The following is a 19423-nucleotide window of genomic DNA, read 5'->3' as shown; positions in this document are numbered from 1 at the left end:
CACAAAAGTAATTCAAGTTGCAGACGTAACAGAAAAAATACAAACAACAGGGGAAAAAAATCAAATGACATTTATTATTGATGCATTGTTTCTTTTTTATAAGCAAATTATCTGTTTTTCTTTCAGTCTAAAGAAACTTTACAATATAAAGAAACATACAAAGAACATCTTTATTACCTACACAAGACATCTAAGTCCCTAAGACAAGATTCTCAACTATCCTACCATGAAATACAAAGCAAACCCAAGAGACAGACTGCTTCATATTGAATACTGCCGAGTCATCTGAGAGGACCGCGAATGGTTCAAGACAAACCCTCCCAGAGTAAAACAACCAGCCCATCCGACCAGCAAATCTTCCTAATGGTACAGTATTATACATCACAATAGAAGTACAGAGATGGCCAGCGATCAATATACACAGAGGACCGAGAGAGGATCAGTGAGAGAGTTTTTCACTATACAATGCTATCACAGGAGTGGATAACAACACAGTTCCCCCCCCCCATGTTTCTGATTTTGATGTACTCTTTCTATATAATCATAATTTCTTTTTTTTCTTCTAGTTTAAAAATTTTCTGGTACTGATAAAATCCTTCATATCAAAAACTGCAACACGAGGTCACATTTCCGTAGGAAAAAAAAATGCCCTTTGGAATATCTGGTCACAGGATTTTCTTTTCTATTTCATAGCCAACAGTAACATTTTACAGAGAAAAAAAGGAGTGAAGAGCCAGAGCGGGGATGCCTCGGCCCGTTTTGCGTCTCTCTGTCCTGTCCTCTTTCTGTCCTATCCTTTCTTTCAATGCCTTCACCACGTTGCCGTCATTTACACATTCAGCCACTTTACAGTATCTTATAAATTTAGCCACGTGAGCCAAATGGTTAGGTTAACGCATCTTTTTCTCTATGAAAAAACATGAACAGTTTTATTTATAATTTACTTTCAGCTGTATTCATTGGTAGTGACTGACATATCAAAAACATGTCAATGATATCAAAATGCATTTTACAGTATTTACAAAAAGAAAAAAATAACTAACGAAAAAGAAAGGGTGGTTGGGGTGGGAGGGAGAGGAAAGAAGGGAAGCGTTTCACTAAATTCAAGAAAGGAGAGACTGATTCCCAGGTCAGGGATTGCCAAATCCTGGAGATATCCCTGTTTCCATTGATGTCAGGAAACAGATAGCTGTGTCACCGTCACCCACAGAGGCTTCAAATGTTGATTGCTTATTGTTTGTTGATGTGAGTGGTGCAGAGCAAATTTGATTTCAGCAGCAGTGACAAGGTAGAGAACAGAACATACAGCGAAACACTCAAATCGTTTGATATGTGTTTTACTTAGTGTGATGATTAGGTTTCAGCTAAATGCATACAAAATGAAAGTAGTTCACAATGATTGCTCTCTTCTTTAGACCACTGTGGCTGCATGTTCTGAAAAATTCACGGTGCATCGTCTTATCTAGACAAGTCCATCACAGCCAAGTTAAAGAACTTGCCAAAGCAGCTGGTGCACTGGACAGTCCTCTGTGTTGTCTGAAAGGGATCATCCAACTCTGATTGGCATGGGCAGATTATCAGAATGAAGGTATACCAAGGTTTTAAAAATTTAAATAAAAAACCACAGCAACACTCCTACTGGTCTTTTTAAACAAGATACAAGGTTATTTTATTATTAGCTTTACTGCATTTAAAATGGTCAAATCTATTCTTTTTTTAGCTGTTATGAAATCGTTGATTCTAGCACCCACATAAAGAGCAAAAAAAAAAAAAGCTATAATATTTTGTGAATTAAACCCAGTTTATTCCATATTTTTGCCTAAAAACAAATCAAAGTAACAATATTTAATTGCTATAGCATTTTAGCTTAAATGGGAGTAACTGTTGTTTTTTTTTTTTAGTTGTTTTAAAATTTCTAGACAGTTTTGCTTTGATTTTTTTAGTTGTTTACATCTTGATACCATAGGATTTCATCACATCACACCCTGAGAATCTTACACCTGACAATTGAAAGCAAGTTAGGCTTTGTGAGAGTATCACAAGGTTTAAAGTGATCCACCGGTCCAAAAATGTGACACCGTCCAGATCTTTCAGTGAATCCCAGATGGAAATGTTACCACACAGGAAGTCCAGAAGAGAGAAAAAGAAAATGTAACCAAGTTGGACAATTTACTGACAACTCCTAAATAACAAGAACACAAGAACAACACAAGCCAACGCTGTTATTTACACATGAGGGGAAATCTAAGATTCACAAACTGAGTTAGCGAGAGCAGTTCCTGTGAGGACCGCCAGAGTATCCCCACTGAGCTACTCTCCAGCAAGTGAAACAGATAAATGAGGGGATTTTTTTTCTCAGATAAGACAAACAGCTGATCATCCTTGTGCATCTGCAGACAACCTACAGCAAAACATTTTCTTTTCACGACATCACCAATATATGATGCTGATGTGGTTAAGCAGCTGTTTCTCTGTCAATGAAGAGTAGCTGGGAGGTCAGCAGTACCTTGAAACACAATTTGATGGAAATCCACGCAATGAGACAAAAACACAAACAACAAACGGCCTCAAATCATGTAAACAGAAAGTCATTGTGCATTTCTCAGGTGTGTGCTTCTTCTGTCGTCATTGATGCTGCTGCTGAGATACAATGTGCCCTTTGAAAGGAAAAGTCATACCTATGTTAGCTGTATAATCGCAATTATTAAAATAAGATTATTATCACCCACAAAACAAAACAAATAAAACAATAGGCCTTCGCAGCGCTTTGCTGCTCGGGCCTAATTAAATGAAAGTTGTCCTAAAATAGCATCGTCAGTTCATTCTTTTGAAACGCCTGCCACAAGAGGAGAGTTTTTGAAAAGTCCCACGTGAGTCAACAGCTGCAAAGTCCTCCGTGTTCATGATCTGATGGCGGCGTCCGGGTGGGAAAGAGCTAAATGAAGAGCGCAATCCTCTGGGGGGCCTACATGAGAAGGTTCTTGCTGAAGGAGAGGCAGGCTTTTGATGGAGCAGAAGGTCCTTCCTGCTGTTTGGAGACCCTTTCATGCTCTCACACCCATTTTACAGGCAGTGGGATGTGGGGCTCGAAGGGAAGTCCTGCTTTCCAGAGGAATCCCCAGAGGCTGTGTGGCACCACAAGCCGTCCACGAAGAGGAAGATGAGGAGGAAGGGAAGGAAGGAAGAGGAGGAGGAAGAGGGCAACGCAAGACACACCATGGTGGTCGGGGAGGAAGGGATTCAGATAAAGGGAGATGGAGGTAAAATGAAAGATTAAAAAAAAAAAAAATCACACACTCATCGTCATGTTGGGTGAATACTGCAGAGAGAGAAAAGAGAAGGGAGAGACAAGATAAGCCAATGCTGGATTAATATTGTTATGTCACCCAGTTTGAGATGAAAGCAGTATCGCTACGGGGTAAATGCCATGTTCAGTAGCAGCTTGCAGTAAATAAATATCTGTTATTTATTTTAGGTGGTAGAAAGCAGTCAAGATATGAGCCCAAGGAAAAAAAAAAAGAAGAATGCAGAATTTTAGTTTTTACTGATGGACCAGCCTTACACAACTACAACATAAGCCGATATCTGTTAGCTGGCTGTATATCTTGAGTTAGGACAGACTGAAACAACCAGTGGCATTTCTTGCATGAATGTTGCCCTGGGCGACCTCCTCCTTTTGCCTCGCCCACAACTAATGGAAATGCAGGCACCTGCCAAAATAATCTATTTCAAAAGATGTAACATAAAGAAATCAAGGCCTTTTTGTACTTACATCAGCTTTTGAATATGCATTCATCTCCTTAAATGTCATCATATTTTTCATGGTACAAACCCATGCTTTTATTGAGATTTTGTTTCAGGGACAATAAACAGTCATATAATTAAAAATCTCAATAGTGTGGCATTCATCTGGCCCTTTCACTCTGATGCTCATAAATAAAATTCAGTTCTGTCCAACTGCTTAATCAGTAAATAAGAACACCTAAGTACAATGGCATAAATCCAGCTGTTCTGTGAACCTATCATTAGTGAACAAACATCATCATGAAGACCAAGCAACACACCGGATAGATTAACAGAAAAGCTAAAAGAAGTTTAAAGCAGGTTAGAAGGAGCAGAAGAAACATTTTCCAGGCCATAATGAAGAGTTGGCATGCAGAGCAGTAGTGTAGATGTAGCTTTAAAAAAAACCAACAACATGGAAGTAGGTTACAGCAGAAATAAGACTTTTAGTTCAGGGTTGAAATATGATATGCTACATGCTACTCACACTTTCACTTTGGAATGGGTTTAAAAAGTTGCCAGCCATCTCGCCATCATCCCGTGGAGTGCCGGGAGGATTGTTCATGCCTGCCATATTGTTAGGCGAATTCTACAACCCAAACAGAAGAAACCAATAAGAACCAATAAATAATAATAATAATAAATACTTGTGGGAAAAGAGAAATCAGCAGTTACGCAAAAAGTCAAATAGGCTGACCTTTGGCAACCCATCCATGTCCCCAGAGCCTGTGATCAGAGGTAGATGAAACAAAAACATTAACAGAATATCCAGAACTTAAATGAAGCTGTTTGTTGCTGACATCGATAAACTTTAGTGGGTTCACTGATCACGTCACATCCACAAAATCGATAGGCCTGCTCACCCCGGACTAATATGTTTAAACTTTGATCTACAATAACAAATAAATACTGTTAAAAATGCACTTCCTGAATCTGCCATGAGAGGGCACAGTGCTACCGCTAAAAGACTGAGAAAGAAGAAACAGCCATGCTTCATCCCAAATGTCCTCAGGAGAGGAATCTGCTGCACACAGCTGTCTCACCTAGTGATCCGTTCATATGATGCTGCTCCATTGCTCCCATTCCTCCCATTGGTCCATCCGGACCTGGTCCCATTGGGAACTGAGGAAAAAACAGTTAATGTTAAAACAATAGCTGAGAAAAGCATTGGTCTTTTTTGTGTTTTTACATGATAAAGCAAGGGAAGTTGAATATGAAAACAAATTGACAGTACTCACATTCGGTCTGTTTCCACCTGGACCAATGGGGTTCATCATTGTGTAGATGTTTTCGCTTGAATTTGTGGAATCTGCAGAAAGAAAGCAGAACATTAGTGAGCGTAAGACATGAAAGCGTCTGAGTTGCAAAATCTTTGTGCATTAACTCAACATATTACTCGCAGTGCAACAAATGCCTTCAGAAGTCAAGAGGTTGGGGAAGACTAGTGAACAAACTATATCGTGCGAAAACAAAGAAGGGAAACAGGACCACAGTTCCTTCAATGTGTTATGAGGAAATTAGATATGCCTGCTGTGTGACCCCTTTGTGTGTATGCTGAAAAGATTCAAAGGGATAAGCTGACCTTGCAGTGACACTGCAGGTACCATATAGCAGATGCAGACAAAAAAAATGACATAATGAAGAGAATAAAGGACAATCTGGTTCAAGATGTATTAAGTGGTGGAGAAATCCTGGCTCTGAACGCCACTTGTGTTGTCGTGACTGTTGGAAAAGGAGGGTGAGCACATGTGAGGTGTGCCTCACTGAGGGAGGTTTGTGTGACTGCGGAGGAAATATGTTTTCCCTCCCGGTGTGCGTGCGAGCATTGCTGTGAAAAGGTTGCCCCGCAACATATCACAATAGAGGAATGTATATAAATAATGAATGGAGGACATAAAAAGAAGCTCTCCACAGGCCAACGGGATCGGAGCAGCTACAGGGTATCAGTGTTTTCTTCTCAGCCAATCCTCCACTGAGACTTTATTGACGGGTTAAAGCTGGGGCGGATGAGTCAGTGGATTTTAGACCAACATGCTTTTGCTTCCTTTAATACACTCATTATAAAACACTGTAAAAAGTGCTGGAATTTCTGTATTTTTTTAGAGGCAAAAAGGAGAGCAGAATAAGTCAAATTTATATGTACTTTAATAATATGCAGATAGGTATTTTTTTTCTTAATTATTTCTGAAAGAGAGACGAGGAGCTGTCTGAGAATAAGTTTAGATGGATCCTGTCTGGATACAAAAAAAAATAAAAAATAAAAAAAAGGAAGTGAACTACTCACCTCCAGGACTGGGCATGATTGGAGTTCCCGGCGGTCCACCTCCACCTGGGGGACCCTAAAAGGGATGAGAGAAAGGAAGAGTGGCGATTGCCAGACAGTCACCACAGAGGAACAGGTAATTTATGGGCCGTGGTCGCACACGAGCCCACGATGGGGCACTTACCACATAGTTTCCTGGAGATGAGGATGAATAAGCTATCTGTGGTGAGAACAGACACGAGGAGAGAGAGAGAGAGAGAGAGAAAAAAATGACGCTCGTTCTTGTAAAGACAGCCAGTCATGGTGGAGAAGACATGAGAGAGAGTGACTCACCGAATTATTGTTGGGATTCGGCCATGGACCTCTTCCACCAGGACCCCTGAGAATACCAGCAGGAGAGGAGAAATTACCCAACGGAAATAATGTTGTGATACACGGATCACAGGAGATGATTTTAAATTGCTTCATGGCGTGATACTTGACAATAGGAAACAAACAAGTATCAACAAGCACAATAATTTCTGATGATCACTAGCAGAATATAAAATGTGAGTATTATAAACCCCAACTTTTAGAGGCTAAAACAATGTTAAGATTTGATCCAAAAGAGGGGAGGTCTCGTTTGCCCTTGACATTAATGGATTTAGAGTTTTGCCAATTAGACTGGTTGTAAAGTGTTTATTTAGCTGTTGTGGAATCATTGGATTCCATAACAACAACAGCTTGGTTCCAAAAACACCTCACATTCTTACCGCGATCCTGTTTCTTATTTTTGAAGAAACTTTATAGAAAAATGTGATAAATATTTCCTTCTACTCTCTTTCTTTTATTTAAAGCTGTTTAGATCCAAAAACATCCTCTAAGAACTGATTGACATGTCGATGGGCATCTTTGACTAAGCTTTAGCAATCTTTTCAACAACATCAATGAAAAAAAATTTCTTCATTATGATATGCCTGAAGGCTCAATTCTAGATCCAAAGTTTTTGTCTCTTATTCATACAATCAATAAACAATCCTTAGTTGCTATTATACCATTTATACCGGCATCACTTTATAATTACACTATACTTTCACATCATTTAAAATGTTTAAATGTTAGTTAGCCTTTCGGGTCATCTTTGCGGACATAGATGGACAAAAAAAACTCCCTCTTCAGAAGCTAGTCTTCTTTTTTCCTCCAAGAAAATATTTTGCGCACTTCTTGTGTTTTGATCTCAAATTGGTTTGCAAAAACACCCTCAAAACCATTAGCCGCTTTCCAGGCATCAAACTGAGCACTGCGTAAATGAGAGAGGAAATTTAAAGGGTGGCAGCAAATAAACCCAAGTTCATCTAGCAGGGTGTTTATTGCTGTTTTGTTTAGGATTAATGTAGGTACTGAGCATAACAGGTTCAGTCTTGTTTTTATCATCTGAATATTTCAGAAAAAACCTCTGAATAACCCTGAATCAGAGTCTGTTGGGATGGATCACTTTGCTGTTGGGACATTTTTATCCTGTCCCCTACCAAGTGGGAACTCAGTGTGGGTTTGTTGGTTTTATCCATCCATCCATCCATGGATGTTGGATTTACATCTACCTAAATCACCATGTAACTTGTTAAAAAACATTACAAATACAGCAAAATTATTAATACCACCAGTAGATTAGGTTCATATTATTTATTTCCACTGGCAAGTTTCACCTTGGGGTACATAATATTAATGTTTTGGAGCCAACCAGTTTGAGAATCTGTGAAAGTAACCAAAGATTAGGGTGATGGCAAAGAATTTGAGGTGATTACTAAACTTAAATCAAGTGAGTCAGCATTTTATAAAAATGATTTAATTGCTGTTAAGATTTTTCCACTGGGATTTCAGAAGAGTTTGATTAATTTTCAATATGCCATTTTAACTAAAATACAAATAACAATAAAACTCATTTTACAATGTAAACAGAAACCGACTTAACCAGCCAACTCCAAATAATTTTGAATGTAAATCAGCCAAAGTGTGAATTATGTCGGGCCTAAAAGTAAGTAAATCACCAAATCTACTAACCAAAATAATTTAAATGTTTATTCCTGATTACGTTGACAAAGAACTCAAGTATGATTTTTATTTTTATGAAACATTTTGTTTTGATAAAAATTAAACATCAAAAAGCTTTTTCTTCAGCCTACTAACATGTTCATCCCTGGCATCCCCGGTCCCATGGAGTTCGGAGGAGGCCTCATCCCTCCACCGTAGTTCTGTGCAAAGAAACAAGCACACTGTCAGCGCAGAGCCCCATACCTGCTCTGTCGAAAGTTTTTGAATACTGATGAAGGTCAGCGAGGATCATGTCTCCTCTTAACGAGAGTCTAATTACGTTCTGTGTGTGTGTGTGTGTGTGTGTGTGTGTGTGTGTGTGTGTGTGTGTGTGTGTGTGTGTGTGTTTCAGTGTGTCTGCACTCCCCTCTCGATATTTGCATGTATGTTGTGAATATCATGGCTGCCCTGTGGGACCGTTTGGCTGCCAATGCATAGTTATACTTGTGTGTGTGTGTGTGTGTGTGTGTGTGTGTGTGTGTGTGTGTGTGTGTGTGTGTGTGTGTGGTGTGTGTGTGTGTGTGTGTGTGTGTGTGTGTGTGTGTAGGTGAGTGGGTTTGTGTGTAAGGGGTTCAGGCCATAGATCTGCTCCACCAAAGGAAGAGTTTTGTTCAGCAGACGATTACACTTGTCGAGCAGATGCCACACCAGCTGCTGCCGTTCTCGCTGCCAAAGTCGGAGAGTCAGGGTGGCACACAGAGGGACTGAAGGGCACAGTGTGGGTGTCTTTGTCTGAGATAATGTTTTAAAATGTGAGGTACAAGGTTACAAAGCAAAAGACATCTCTTCTGATCGGAATTCAAAAGAAAATTCATCTTCTGATGAATTTTTCCGAGCATCTGGGGCATTACAGCATGACAAATTCAAAGTTATAAAGGCAGGTATTAATCTTGGCTCCGGTTTTGGCTCATACCAGAGCATCTGAAATCAGCAGCTGCACCTACACCATATAACTGGTGTTAGCAGGGTGGGACATCTGGTCAGAGCCAAAGTAATCATCAGGGCTCTTCTGATATTTACAGGCAAACTTATGAGGCTGTTCAAGCCAAATACACCCATTGTTTATAGGTCGTTGCTTTAAAATGATCACTGCTTTTATGGAAGCACTCAGTAAACGGCCACCAAATGTTGGCCTGGCTTGTAAACTGACAACAGCTCGCGCACAAAAATGACACTGCAGAGCAGCTGGATGGAGAATGGGCTTTTCTGGAGCATACTATCCCAGGTCATTACTTCTTTTGGCAACAGTTTTGTGGGTCCTTCACAACAATAATGTTCATGCTGCGCGTTATAAACTACCTGTGGGCCCATGCCTCCCATTCCTCGTGGGGGGTTCATTCTCATCGGACCTCCCATGTTTGGATGTCCTGTCGTGGCATACAGAGGGCGTTGGAGAAAGGGTGCGGATTAGAAGCACAGAAACTACATAAAATGTTCATATTCAGACGATAAAGACGCGGCTCCAAAGTAAAAGAAAAATAATTCATACCACATTTATTTCCAGTTCTGGTAAAGATATGTGAAAGCCTTGACATAAAATTATATTTTATTTGAAATTGCATAATACATTCATTGGTGCCACCATGGCATTTTTTATATATTTTTTTTACTAAACTCACTGCAGGCAGAATGATTGGTTCCCCCCCACACCCTTAAAAAAGGAAAATCCTACACAAAAATGCAATTTATGTCTTATTTTATAAGTTTATGAAAATTTCTAGGAACTTTTAATTTTCCTATCTTCTCCTAAAAATAGGAAAGACAAGTAAACCAGATACATTTTGAGTGTCATAAGTCAGGGAGCAACATACAAGCTTGCCTAAATCTACAGTCAGAGCAATCATTTCAAAACTTAAAAACAATGGGCAGTGTCACAAACTGAATTGGACAATTAGCCAGGTTTTTCTTCTCATCACACACACTGACGACGCTGGCAAAGCAGGTAAAAAAACAAAAAAAAATCTCTGAAGCTTACTGCCAGAGATATGGAGCAACAAAGTGAGATTATTCTACTTCTATGTAAGATTAATTTATTTTAAGGCTTTTGGGACATCTGTTCCATCAATAACAGTGGAGCATGCTGGGGACGTCATTAAGGTAGTCAGTACCTTGAGGTCTAGTGGGATCCAGACTGTTTGGAAGGAGAGGCTGAGAGCCCGGGATGCTCCCGGGAGGCTGGTTTGGCATTCGGAGGGAAGGTCTGGGGCCTCCTGGGTACCGTGGAGACATGAAGGGCTGCAGGATGGACAGGAAAAACTCTTAACATTTTTATTCTAGAACAACCACTGAACATGTTTATATTTCATGACTGAAAGAATTTCAGTTGTCCTAGGAAGGATTTCCTGACCTTTGAGTTTGGGATAAAAAAAATTAAACCCAGAAGCTGAAGACACAAAACAAGAATCACTGAATTTGATATTAATTTTCTATTAAACCAAATGAATGAATAAGATTTGACTTGTTAAAAAAATATGTATTTAATCCGGTAAATATGTTTTGATCAGGTCTTTCAGGAAAAGGAATAAATATATTTTACTTTTAGTTAATATGAAATATGCAATTTAATTCATTTAAGTGACAACAAAATACATATTTTAAGGTTTCTGGGTTTTTTTTTGTCAAAAACTTTGTTTTGTTATTAAAAACATTTGAATGTGATGAAAATGAAAACAGCAATATTATAATCTGCAGCTCAGAGTTGTACGGACAATTGCTGAAAGAAGCGATGCATGGCACATTATCTAGAAAACTGATGAGATGTGAGAGAAACCACAGCATTTAATAAAAAGAAAAACACAACCCATAACATGTCTCAACGTGCTACAGTCATTATCAGCTTTGTCCTTAAACATAGCCTTAGATTTTACCATAATAATGTCACAACACAGTCCAGTGACTCTGCCAGTCACGGACTTACTACTCCCTTCTTTGGCTCGCTGCATTAAGACAGACTCTTGTTTTTGCTGGTTTTTATTCAGAAATAAATGTTTGGCTTTTTAAGTCATTTTAAAATATCAGCAGTTCATTAATTCTAGAAATAAAATCTCTATAGTATGAATAATTATTTGAAATAGGACTCTAAACTATACTTTTTCTTTCCTGTGCAAATCTGCTAAATTATTTAATGTGAAACAAATCAAAATTGGTGCTCATTACAGCCCAAGTGGGGGTATTTAGGGGTCAGAAACAATTAGAAAGCCTGCCTTAAGCTGTTCACTGTGGAGGTGATTTATCTGCTGGTCAGCAGGGGGAGCTATTGTGCTGGACAGTGATGTGTTTTTGTTTTGGTACAATTCTTAAAAATGAGAATCCTGTCGTGTCTTGGAAAGTAAGACCTCAGGTGGTAAAAGCCATCAGGATAAAGGTAGAGGACAGATCAGCGAGCGTAAACTGAACGCTGGGAAGGGAGGGAAGTGCAGCAGAGAAAGTGAAGATGCACAGGAAAGAGAAGATTGTACAAATTCAGGGAGATAAAATTCTGAGTTTAATTTAAACTTTACAAAACAACTTGCTACCATCTCCTGGGAATCAGAGAGCAGAGATACGCTGATTCTGAAACCGTAGTCTGAGCGTGGTCAGACACAAACCTGGACGTTTCAGCAGAGCGGGGACAAGAGCAGTCGGGTGGGGACACACGTACAGAACCAGTGCTACTGAACTAGTGAATAATGTAAAGGATTACAGGCAGACGGTTAGCACTATTACCTATGAGAGTACATTGCTGCATCTACAAATACCCACCTCCAGAGGGGCCATCTTTCAGTGTCAAATGAGGAGAAATAGTTGTAAACAGAACCCAACCCAGGGAAACATGGATATTTGGAAGACAGATGTGTTCACAATCACAAAATGCAGATAAGCATAATTTGTGTTTAAGGGGGAACAGCGTTTTCTGTGTCAGTGTGTGCGTTTGGGGCAAGCAGAGGACAGCTTATGTAATTACACTCAACGCTGGAGGCGGTGGACTGACTTACTACTGTTTTCTTACTCTTTACTCTGTCACTTCCTCTTTTCCTCTTCCCCCCTCCTCCTACGTTGTGGTGAGTTTGCACACGGAGAGCTGCACAGTGTCAGGCCATGCTGCAATATTAATGCTCTATTGATGGACTATGGGATGGTGAGTGCTGGGCTGAGAGAGAGAGGAGGCCCTCCAGATGCACCTCCGCTCCTCACAGCCAGGCCAACACAGCTAAATTATTCATCCAGTCCGCCATCCTGGATGCTGCCTGTCCCTGGCTGCCTGCACACCGAGGGACCTGGGAGCCGTTTCTTCTTTAGTGTTACCATAACTGAGTGAATGAGTGACTGTACACAGACGCAACCGAGAGGAAAGTGGAAGGAAGTCGTCTTACCTGTCCATGGGGTCCCATCATGGGATTGCTGGGGTTGTGTGGTGGGGGCTGTGTGTGAGGAGAAGGCTGAGATCCTGGAGGACCCTGGAAAAGATGATGAATAAATATGTAAATAATTTGTGACAGGAGAGATGTAGGCAATTGTCAGTTTATGGAGGAATCTGCTAATGCTGTGGCTCAGAAAAGCCTTTGTATTCCTTAGACTTTTTCATCTCATGACATGCAACAACCACAGACTAATTGATTTTAATAGGATTGGGATGCTTCCATGTTCCTCTATAGAGCTTTTGTTTGATCCTGTACATCTTTTGGTGTATGTGTCTGCCAGCTTCACACATCGACAGACCCACATTTTTCCTTTCTTTTTCGCAAAATAGTTGAATCTCAATCAGAATGGATGACAAGCATTGATGAGCAGCACATTTTTAGTCCCAGAGTTTCATTTTATTATGTTACTAGGACATTCCAATGCATGCGGTGACTGTGATCCGATCCAACTCTTTGAATGTATTTCTCTGTGAGATACTTAGGGTTTTGTTTTATATCCTAACTCCGTTTTAAACTTCTCAACAACTTTATTCCTAAATGTTTTTCTGTGTTCCTTGGTCTTCATTATGGTGTTAAATAAACAATGTTCTCTATCAAATCCCAAATGTCCTCACAGAGCAGCTGGATTTATATCGAAATTATACCCAAATTAACTGTCTTCACAAAGTAGGTGCCTTCAGAAGTGGTTGCACAGGATTTTATTTGGGGAGATTAGAGTAAAAGGAGGTGAATGCAAATGCAGGCAAATTATGCATAAATAATGACAATAAAAATATTGTAACCTTTACAATTTTGCCCCACTTTGGGTTGGTCTATTGCCTACAATCTAAAAAAATAAAAACAAATAAACTGAAGTTTTTGCTTTTAAAGTCACAACAAAAAATAAAAACAAATAAACTGAAGTTTTTTGCTTTTAAAGTCACAACATGTGAAAAGGCTCAGCAGGAGTGATCACCTTTGCACTGAATACTTCAGGTGTGTTCAGGATGATTTACTGTTAAAAATAACATTTGTATTCTCACCATGTGAGAACTACATTGAATAGCATAAAACAAGTTCATAGAACAACATTCCACTGTTATATATTTGTCTGAAATCCAATACAGTGAAAGCTAGGAGAGATGTCTTTTTTACTCCTATTTAGAGGCTTTTGAAACTTAATAAGGCTACATGTTTGCAGGAACACAAACATTCAACACAGGGGATATTATTTACTCAAAGATACCAACAGAAATCTTAAAACAACAAAAGCTGTATTAAGCTGTAGGACCTTCGGTTGTTCAGTACAACATGAGCAGAAGCAGAATTTCCCCTGAGACAAATGCAGCCCTCATTATTCATGCTGTGTTTGTCCCACTATATCAAGACAAAATGTGAGCTGCAAAACAGACCAACTGCAGTGACCAGACGACTGAGCCACAATTGTTCCACCAATTCATAAGTCAGTGCTTTATTGGCTGAAGTTTTTGGATACAGACATCGGTTGTAGGTTAGATCCAAGCATCTCAGCGATTTAAATAGTCACAATCGTACTTTTTTCATTTTGGCTTCCTCTTTATGTAATAATTGGAATCATGCTGGAGTCTGTTGTATAGTTTTGTACACCTGTGATTGGATTAAAATCTAATTAAATCTGATAAAACTTAGAACATTTATACAGAACTCTAGAATGGACAAAAGGCATATTTGCTTTTTCTATGTCAAGAATAAAAGGAAAAAGTTAAGTCCAGATATACATACAAACTTAGCATAATTAATAAATGTGGTAAAGCACAAGTGTTTCCTATGTGAGTTGCAAAAAGAAGCGTAACTCGTAGAAATCTGAGAAAAAAAAACAGTAGAAAACAGAGACTATGGTAGTAACAAGATGTTTGAATAAAGCTCCAAGAAAAAAATCAACTAAAAAAAATGCTCAGAAACAAAGAATAAAACAAAAAACTACAACTTTAATAGCCAACGTGGCTGTCATACAATCAAAGTGAAGGTAGCTGAAGAAATAAACTACAGCTTTAATTCAACCATTAACAATCTGTATCTCATTACATCAAACACATGTATTATAATACTGTGTAAGCTTTGTTAGGGAACATGTTGCTCCAGTGTATGAATACATAAAAGCCTCAGAATGGTTCCCACAGCTTTTCAGACGTGCAGCTGGGAAATAATTTAGACTGATGTGACATCATTCCCAGATCTAACAAGGTAAATGAAATGCAACTGGAGGGAGAACATGTGTGACAATCAGAAACTAAACACAGGTTTGGAAGCAGATGTAAGATTGACTGAAAGAAAACAAGGACGCTAAATAAAATGTATTAGCAGAATACATTTTATTCTGTTACATTTTATTCTTAGTTTCTTTGTTTCTAACTTGAGAAACTGAGAAAGCACACTCAAAAAACTAAACACATAAACATAACATCCCAGGATGTAGGAGTAATTTCTCCGTCTGCTTAATTTTATTATCTAAACATTTATAATCCCAAGTTTTGGCCCATTTTAAGATGGCATACATTAACAGAAATATTAATTCAGTGATTTTGAGAGGGATTCTTCCAGTAAGATTTGCTCAATAGCTGTGATTTTGTTTCTGCCCCACAGTCACTGCATGTCCAATTTACATATGTAGCCTGTAATTACCAGACAACTATCATATCTAACCTATTAGCCCAACAGGGAGTGTGCATAATAAGATTTGTCACTGACATTTACAAAGGACCACAGTAATTCTGATGTACAGGAATTATTAATAGCCAGTATGAGGTCAGATCAATTCTTCAGTGCTGTAATCAGTGTTCGGTTGCGTTAATGTGGCCAAAGGATATTTCAATGCCTTTTCTAACACAGAGATCATCTGCCAATTTCACCTTAAGGTACATTTGATCCAAGCAGGTTTAATATTTGTCCAAATACAGAATTAGGTGGCAAACTAAGACTTTTTTGGTGAGTCAGATTCATTTGATATAGAAACACATTTCAATCCAAATCAAACATAACAGAGGAAATAGAGGAAAATGGGTCAAATCATTCTGCAACACTGCACTAAAGGCACAATACTGTAAAAAAACAGCTCCCACTTTGTAGACTGACTCTACAAAGTCTAACAAAAAGAAAAAAACAACAACTACTGATTAAAGTGATGCAGAACCAAAGTGTGTTTTATCCTCTGCTTTAAGGTAACATACAGGTTTGATCATAAGGAGGGGCTTAAAGGACCATTATGATTCCTTTTTGAAGGACTATCAAGATGTTTTTTCTTCTCAACGCTGAATGTGCTTTATGCAATGAGTTCATCTAATAGAATAATGAAAAGTACACATTTTTATTATTAATATTAAGTATTAATTAAGCATTAAGTATTAATTTGTTGCTTTTCCTTTGTTTTCCTTCCAATATAAAGGCCACTTTTTTAGCTTTTTGCTGAACCTTACACATATGATATGAGAAGCTGTGAAGGATTGCATTATTGTATGATATATCCACCAACAGGCTAAAAGGTGATCAAGTTTATTTTTGGAAGTTGTAATTGATACATTTCAATTCAACAGGTGAGTTAAGATTCATTCATGAGTCTGAATCAATGAACTGGAACAAAACAGAAGATGTCTGAGGAGGGACGAAACAAACAGGCCTAGCAGAGGTATGAAAAAAGAATAATGGCTTTTCACGTTAAAGACAAGTCAAACACAATTGTAGAAAATTAAATACAGGAGTTTCAAATGAGGACATTCTGTCAGGGTCCCCCCCAGAAATCTTGCTAAGTGCGGTGATTTGATGCCAGGGCAGTCATTCATCCAGCGGTCCATTGTGTTTTTGAGTTAAGAAATGTTTAAAGTTGACAGGAAATTTGAAAATGTCACTTGTCAATGATGTGTTATTGAAAGTTTGGAAGACAAATACCTGAATATCATCTGCAAGGTCTTAAAAAAAATTCAAACATTTTAAAAAGAAACCTGACAAAGTAAGCTTTGATTAGCGTAGTGAGGGCACAAGAAAAGCCTGGTGGCCCGCCAGGCTTATAATGCACTGGGGTAAACCCTGTCTGCTTTTTTTAGCATAACTTCAGAACTGCTGATGATGTAACCCAAATGCATCTCTCAGTAAATTATACTTACTTCTGTTTTACGTAGACAAGCTTCTTTTTAAATTTATTTTTCTTTTGTATGACATGAGACATAGTTTTGCATAACTCCTCTCAGTTTCTTAGTGCCTCCCACCCAGAGTAAGAGCCATGGTGGCATGGCTGGAGGAACCCGCGGTTGACGCTACAGCGGGAAACTAAACGCGGCTGACTGACAGCCTTAAACAAGCGACATCTCGCCATGCTCGTCTCAAGGCGACGCCACAGCGTTGAGATTGGATGCGCGGTTGCTGAGAGAGGTGCTTCCTATCCTTCAAGAAACACTTTTCTTTATGCATTAATTCTGTTTATCTCCTCGCAGTGAAAGAGGCTTATCTGAGAAGCAGTCAAGTCGTCACTAAAGCCACTTCTTAACAAGTCACACAATGTGCGGCTTGTCAATTATTTATTTGACGCTCTGGAAATGTTTACTTAGTTGTACATACAGCGTATTCTGGATGTGTTGGCACAGTACTGACATTTGTATCAGAGCCAGTGTTTTCTGCTGCTCTGTGTGCGTGTGTGTTTTGGGTGGTTAACACCAGCTGTACTGGCTCACTCTGTCTCTCAGCAGGTTCACACTGAGGCTAATGCAGCGCTGGCTCCGACTGACCTCAGAGGTTATTGTTGTTGCCAAGTCAGGCTGTATGTGTGTGTGTGTGTCTAACAAGACGCACCCGCGGGGGTCCGTCGACTGCACTGACCCAGCTGCGGCAGTCTGGTTCTCCTTTGCACACAAGCACACATGCACAGCTGAGTTTTAGTCACTTAGTTGGATGTCGCAGTGGCTTTGCTCATCCCTGACATTAAGCATAAGCACAGAACGGCTCAACCCAATGCCAGCCATGAACTTTGACCTATGCCTAAACTCACCACATTTAAAGCTGCCAGCAAGGCTTTTCTGTAAAATCAATAAAACTTATTTTGGACATATTTGATCACCTCGAGAACATTGCGTTTTACTTTTTACTTTTGTAAGTCAATGTTCACACGATTTCAGATCTACCCTCTCAAAACAAGCCTCCAATCAAATGTGCCTCTGGTGACATCACACGAGGCAAGAAGTATCTAGTCAAAACTCTTGAGTACCATTTGTGTTTTTTGGGGGGATTGCAGTCAGAAACAGAGAAGTTCTTACAAAGAATTAAACTAGTATGAATTTCAGCCACTTGTAGTCCAACTGGTCTCTTCTCTTATTTTATTATTGGCAAATTAGCACCAGAACAAAAAAATATGATTGAAAAGTTTAATGTAAAACAGATTCTTTAAGTCTAAAAGCCTAAAAACCTAAGTATGTTCGTGTTATCGTCCACGACTGTATCCACTGAAAAATCATACACATAAAACTGAATGCAGTCCAACTCAAACACATCAGATCCTTCTGTGGAATTTATATGGAATCACTTGTCCACTATAATCTTTACAAATCCCAGCGGATCATCTTGATTCTTGCGTCTTTCGTTACATCATCAACCCACACACACACACAGTAGGTTTTTTTTCAGTATCTTTCTTTGAACATATTTTACTGGAAGACATCAACAACCTGAATATTATCTTCAAAAGTTTTGAATGTTTTCTTTTTTTTTCACACGTTTCCACACATTTTCTCTGATGCAAACAAATTCGAACATGCACAGATCTGTGTATGATGTGCCATAAATGGAGAGCGGCTCCTTCGGCTGAGCCTCCCCAGGTTTTCCTGCTATTACATCTGAATGGGCCAGCATATGGCCTTTACAGCCCCACTGTTCCCTCCGCAGGTCCCCGCAGAGAAGGAACATTTCAGCCATCACAGAGGTGTACACAGGGCCACTTTTAAAAGTAGTTTTTTCCTCATGCGTGCGTGTGTAAGCATGCGAGCCCTTGTGTGATGTTATTTGTGTGTGTTTGTGGGAGAGAAGGGGAAAAGGAGGGGGGGACACGGGGAGCGTTAAATGAAGCAATTAATAAAATCATTTTCTACCCGGCTAAGGAGATAACAGCTTGGCACAGCACCACAAACCCATCAACACAAGACTCCCTCGCCTCCCCACCACTCATTTCGGCTTAAGGAAGACCCACACCGCTGCCCCTGATGGACCACTAACAGAGAGAGAGAGAGAAAGAGAGGAAGAGATGAGAAACACCAGCTTCTTTTTCTTTTCGTTTAAAGCAGCAAACACTGGAGGGCAGTGTGTAGCTGCCGTCAAACTATAGCTCTCCCCCACACACACACACACTGAAACACACGCACACATACAGACAGAGAGCACAAAGCAGCCTGCATCATTGAACACAACAAACAAAGCCAGGAGGAACAGCACCACACACACACACACACACACACACACACAGACACACACGTGCACTGAATGCACTCTCATTGTCATTCCTTGCTAACATTCCAGAGAGAGAAGCTGTGGTAGCTTTAGCTCTCCTGCTTTGCTCATGGAATATACCATAGGCAGGAATACGCCATCCCGCCGGTATAGGAGGAGGGAGTTTTATCCCCGAGGAGAGACATGCAACAGTGACAGACATTTAAACATGTTAGGATGACGCCAAATGATTTATATAAGCACTACTGTGCAGAGGTGTTAAGCTGTATTCACACCGTAGTTGACTTAATTCATTGATTCTGGAGCTGGACAACAACAAACACTGATAAATCAAACAATTCACATTTACCCTTATATATATTTAAAAAAAAAATCTTTACACAACAAGAGGTTTCATGCAGATGGTTCTGTTGAAGGTTGTGTTTGATTTCGGTATCAAATAAATGTTGCAACGCTGTGATACAAA

At 39.4% G+C, this 19423-nt stretch overlaps 1 protein-coding gene across 2 annotated transcripts in view; it reads right to left on the bottom strand.

The window, feature by feature from the left end:
- Positions 1 to 55: 55 nt before the first annotated feature.
- Positions 56 to 19423, bottom strand: part of ssbp4 (single stranded DNA binding protein 4) — a 101496-nt gene continuing 82128 nt past the window's right edge. Inside the window, exons 6-17 of one of the 2 annotated variants that reach the window (XM_055048376.1) lie at positions 12469 to 12552; positions 10225 to 10351; positions 9416 to 9483; positions 8213 to 8277; positions 6380 to 6425; positions 6231 to 6266; positions 6068 to 6122; positions 5022 to 5092; positions 4827 to 4905; positions 4481 to 4509; positions 4271 to 4372; positions 56 to 3319 (exon numbers count right to left, since the gene is read on the bottom strand). In XM_055048376.1, coding sequence (XP_054904351.1) covers positions 3290 to 3319; positions 4271 to 4372; positions 4481 to 4509; positions 4827 to 4905; positions 5022 to 5092; positions 6068 to 6122; positions 6231 to 6266; positions 6380 to 6425; positions 8213 to 8277; positions 9416 to 9483; positions 10225 to 10351; positions 12469 to 12552 — 792 coding nt within the window. In that variant the 3' untranslated portion in view covers positions 56 to 3289. The remainder of the gene's footprint in view (positions 3320 to 4270; positions 4373 to 4480; positions 4510 to 4826; positions 4906 to 5021; positions 5093 to 6067; positions 6123 to 6230; positions 6267 to 6379; positions 6426 to 8212; positions 8278 to 9415; positions 9484 to 10224; positions 10352 to 12468; positions 12553 to 19423) is intronic. The other variant, XM_055048369.1, reaches the window with a different exon arrangement.

Source organism: Poeciliopsis prolifica, unplaced genomic scaffold (genome assembly GCF_027474105.1).
Source record: "Poeciliopsis prolifica strain line A6 unplaced genomic scaffold, Auburn_PproV2 SCAFFOLD002, whole genome shotgun sequence".
NCBI lineage: Eukaryota > Metazoa > Chordata > Actinopteri > Cyprinodontiformes > Poeciliidae > Poeciliopsis > Poeciliopsis prolifica.
This window is presented reverse-complemented; position numbering and strand designations above follow the sequence as displayed.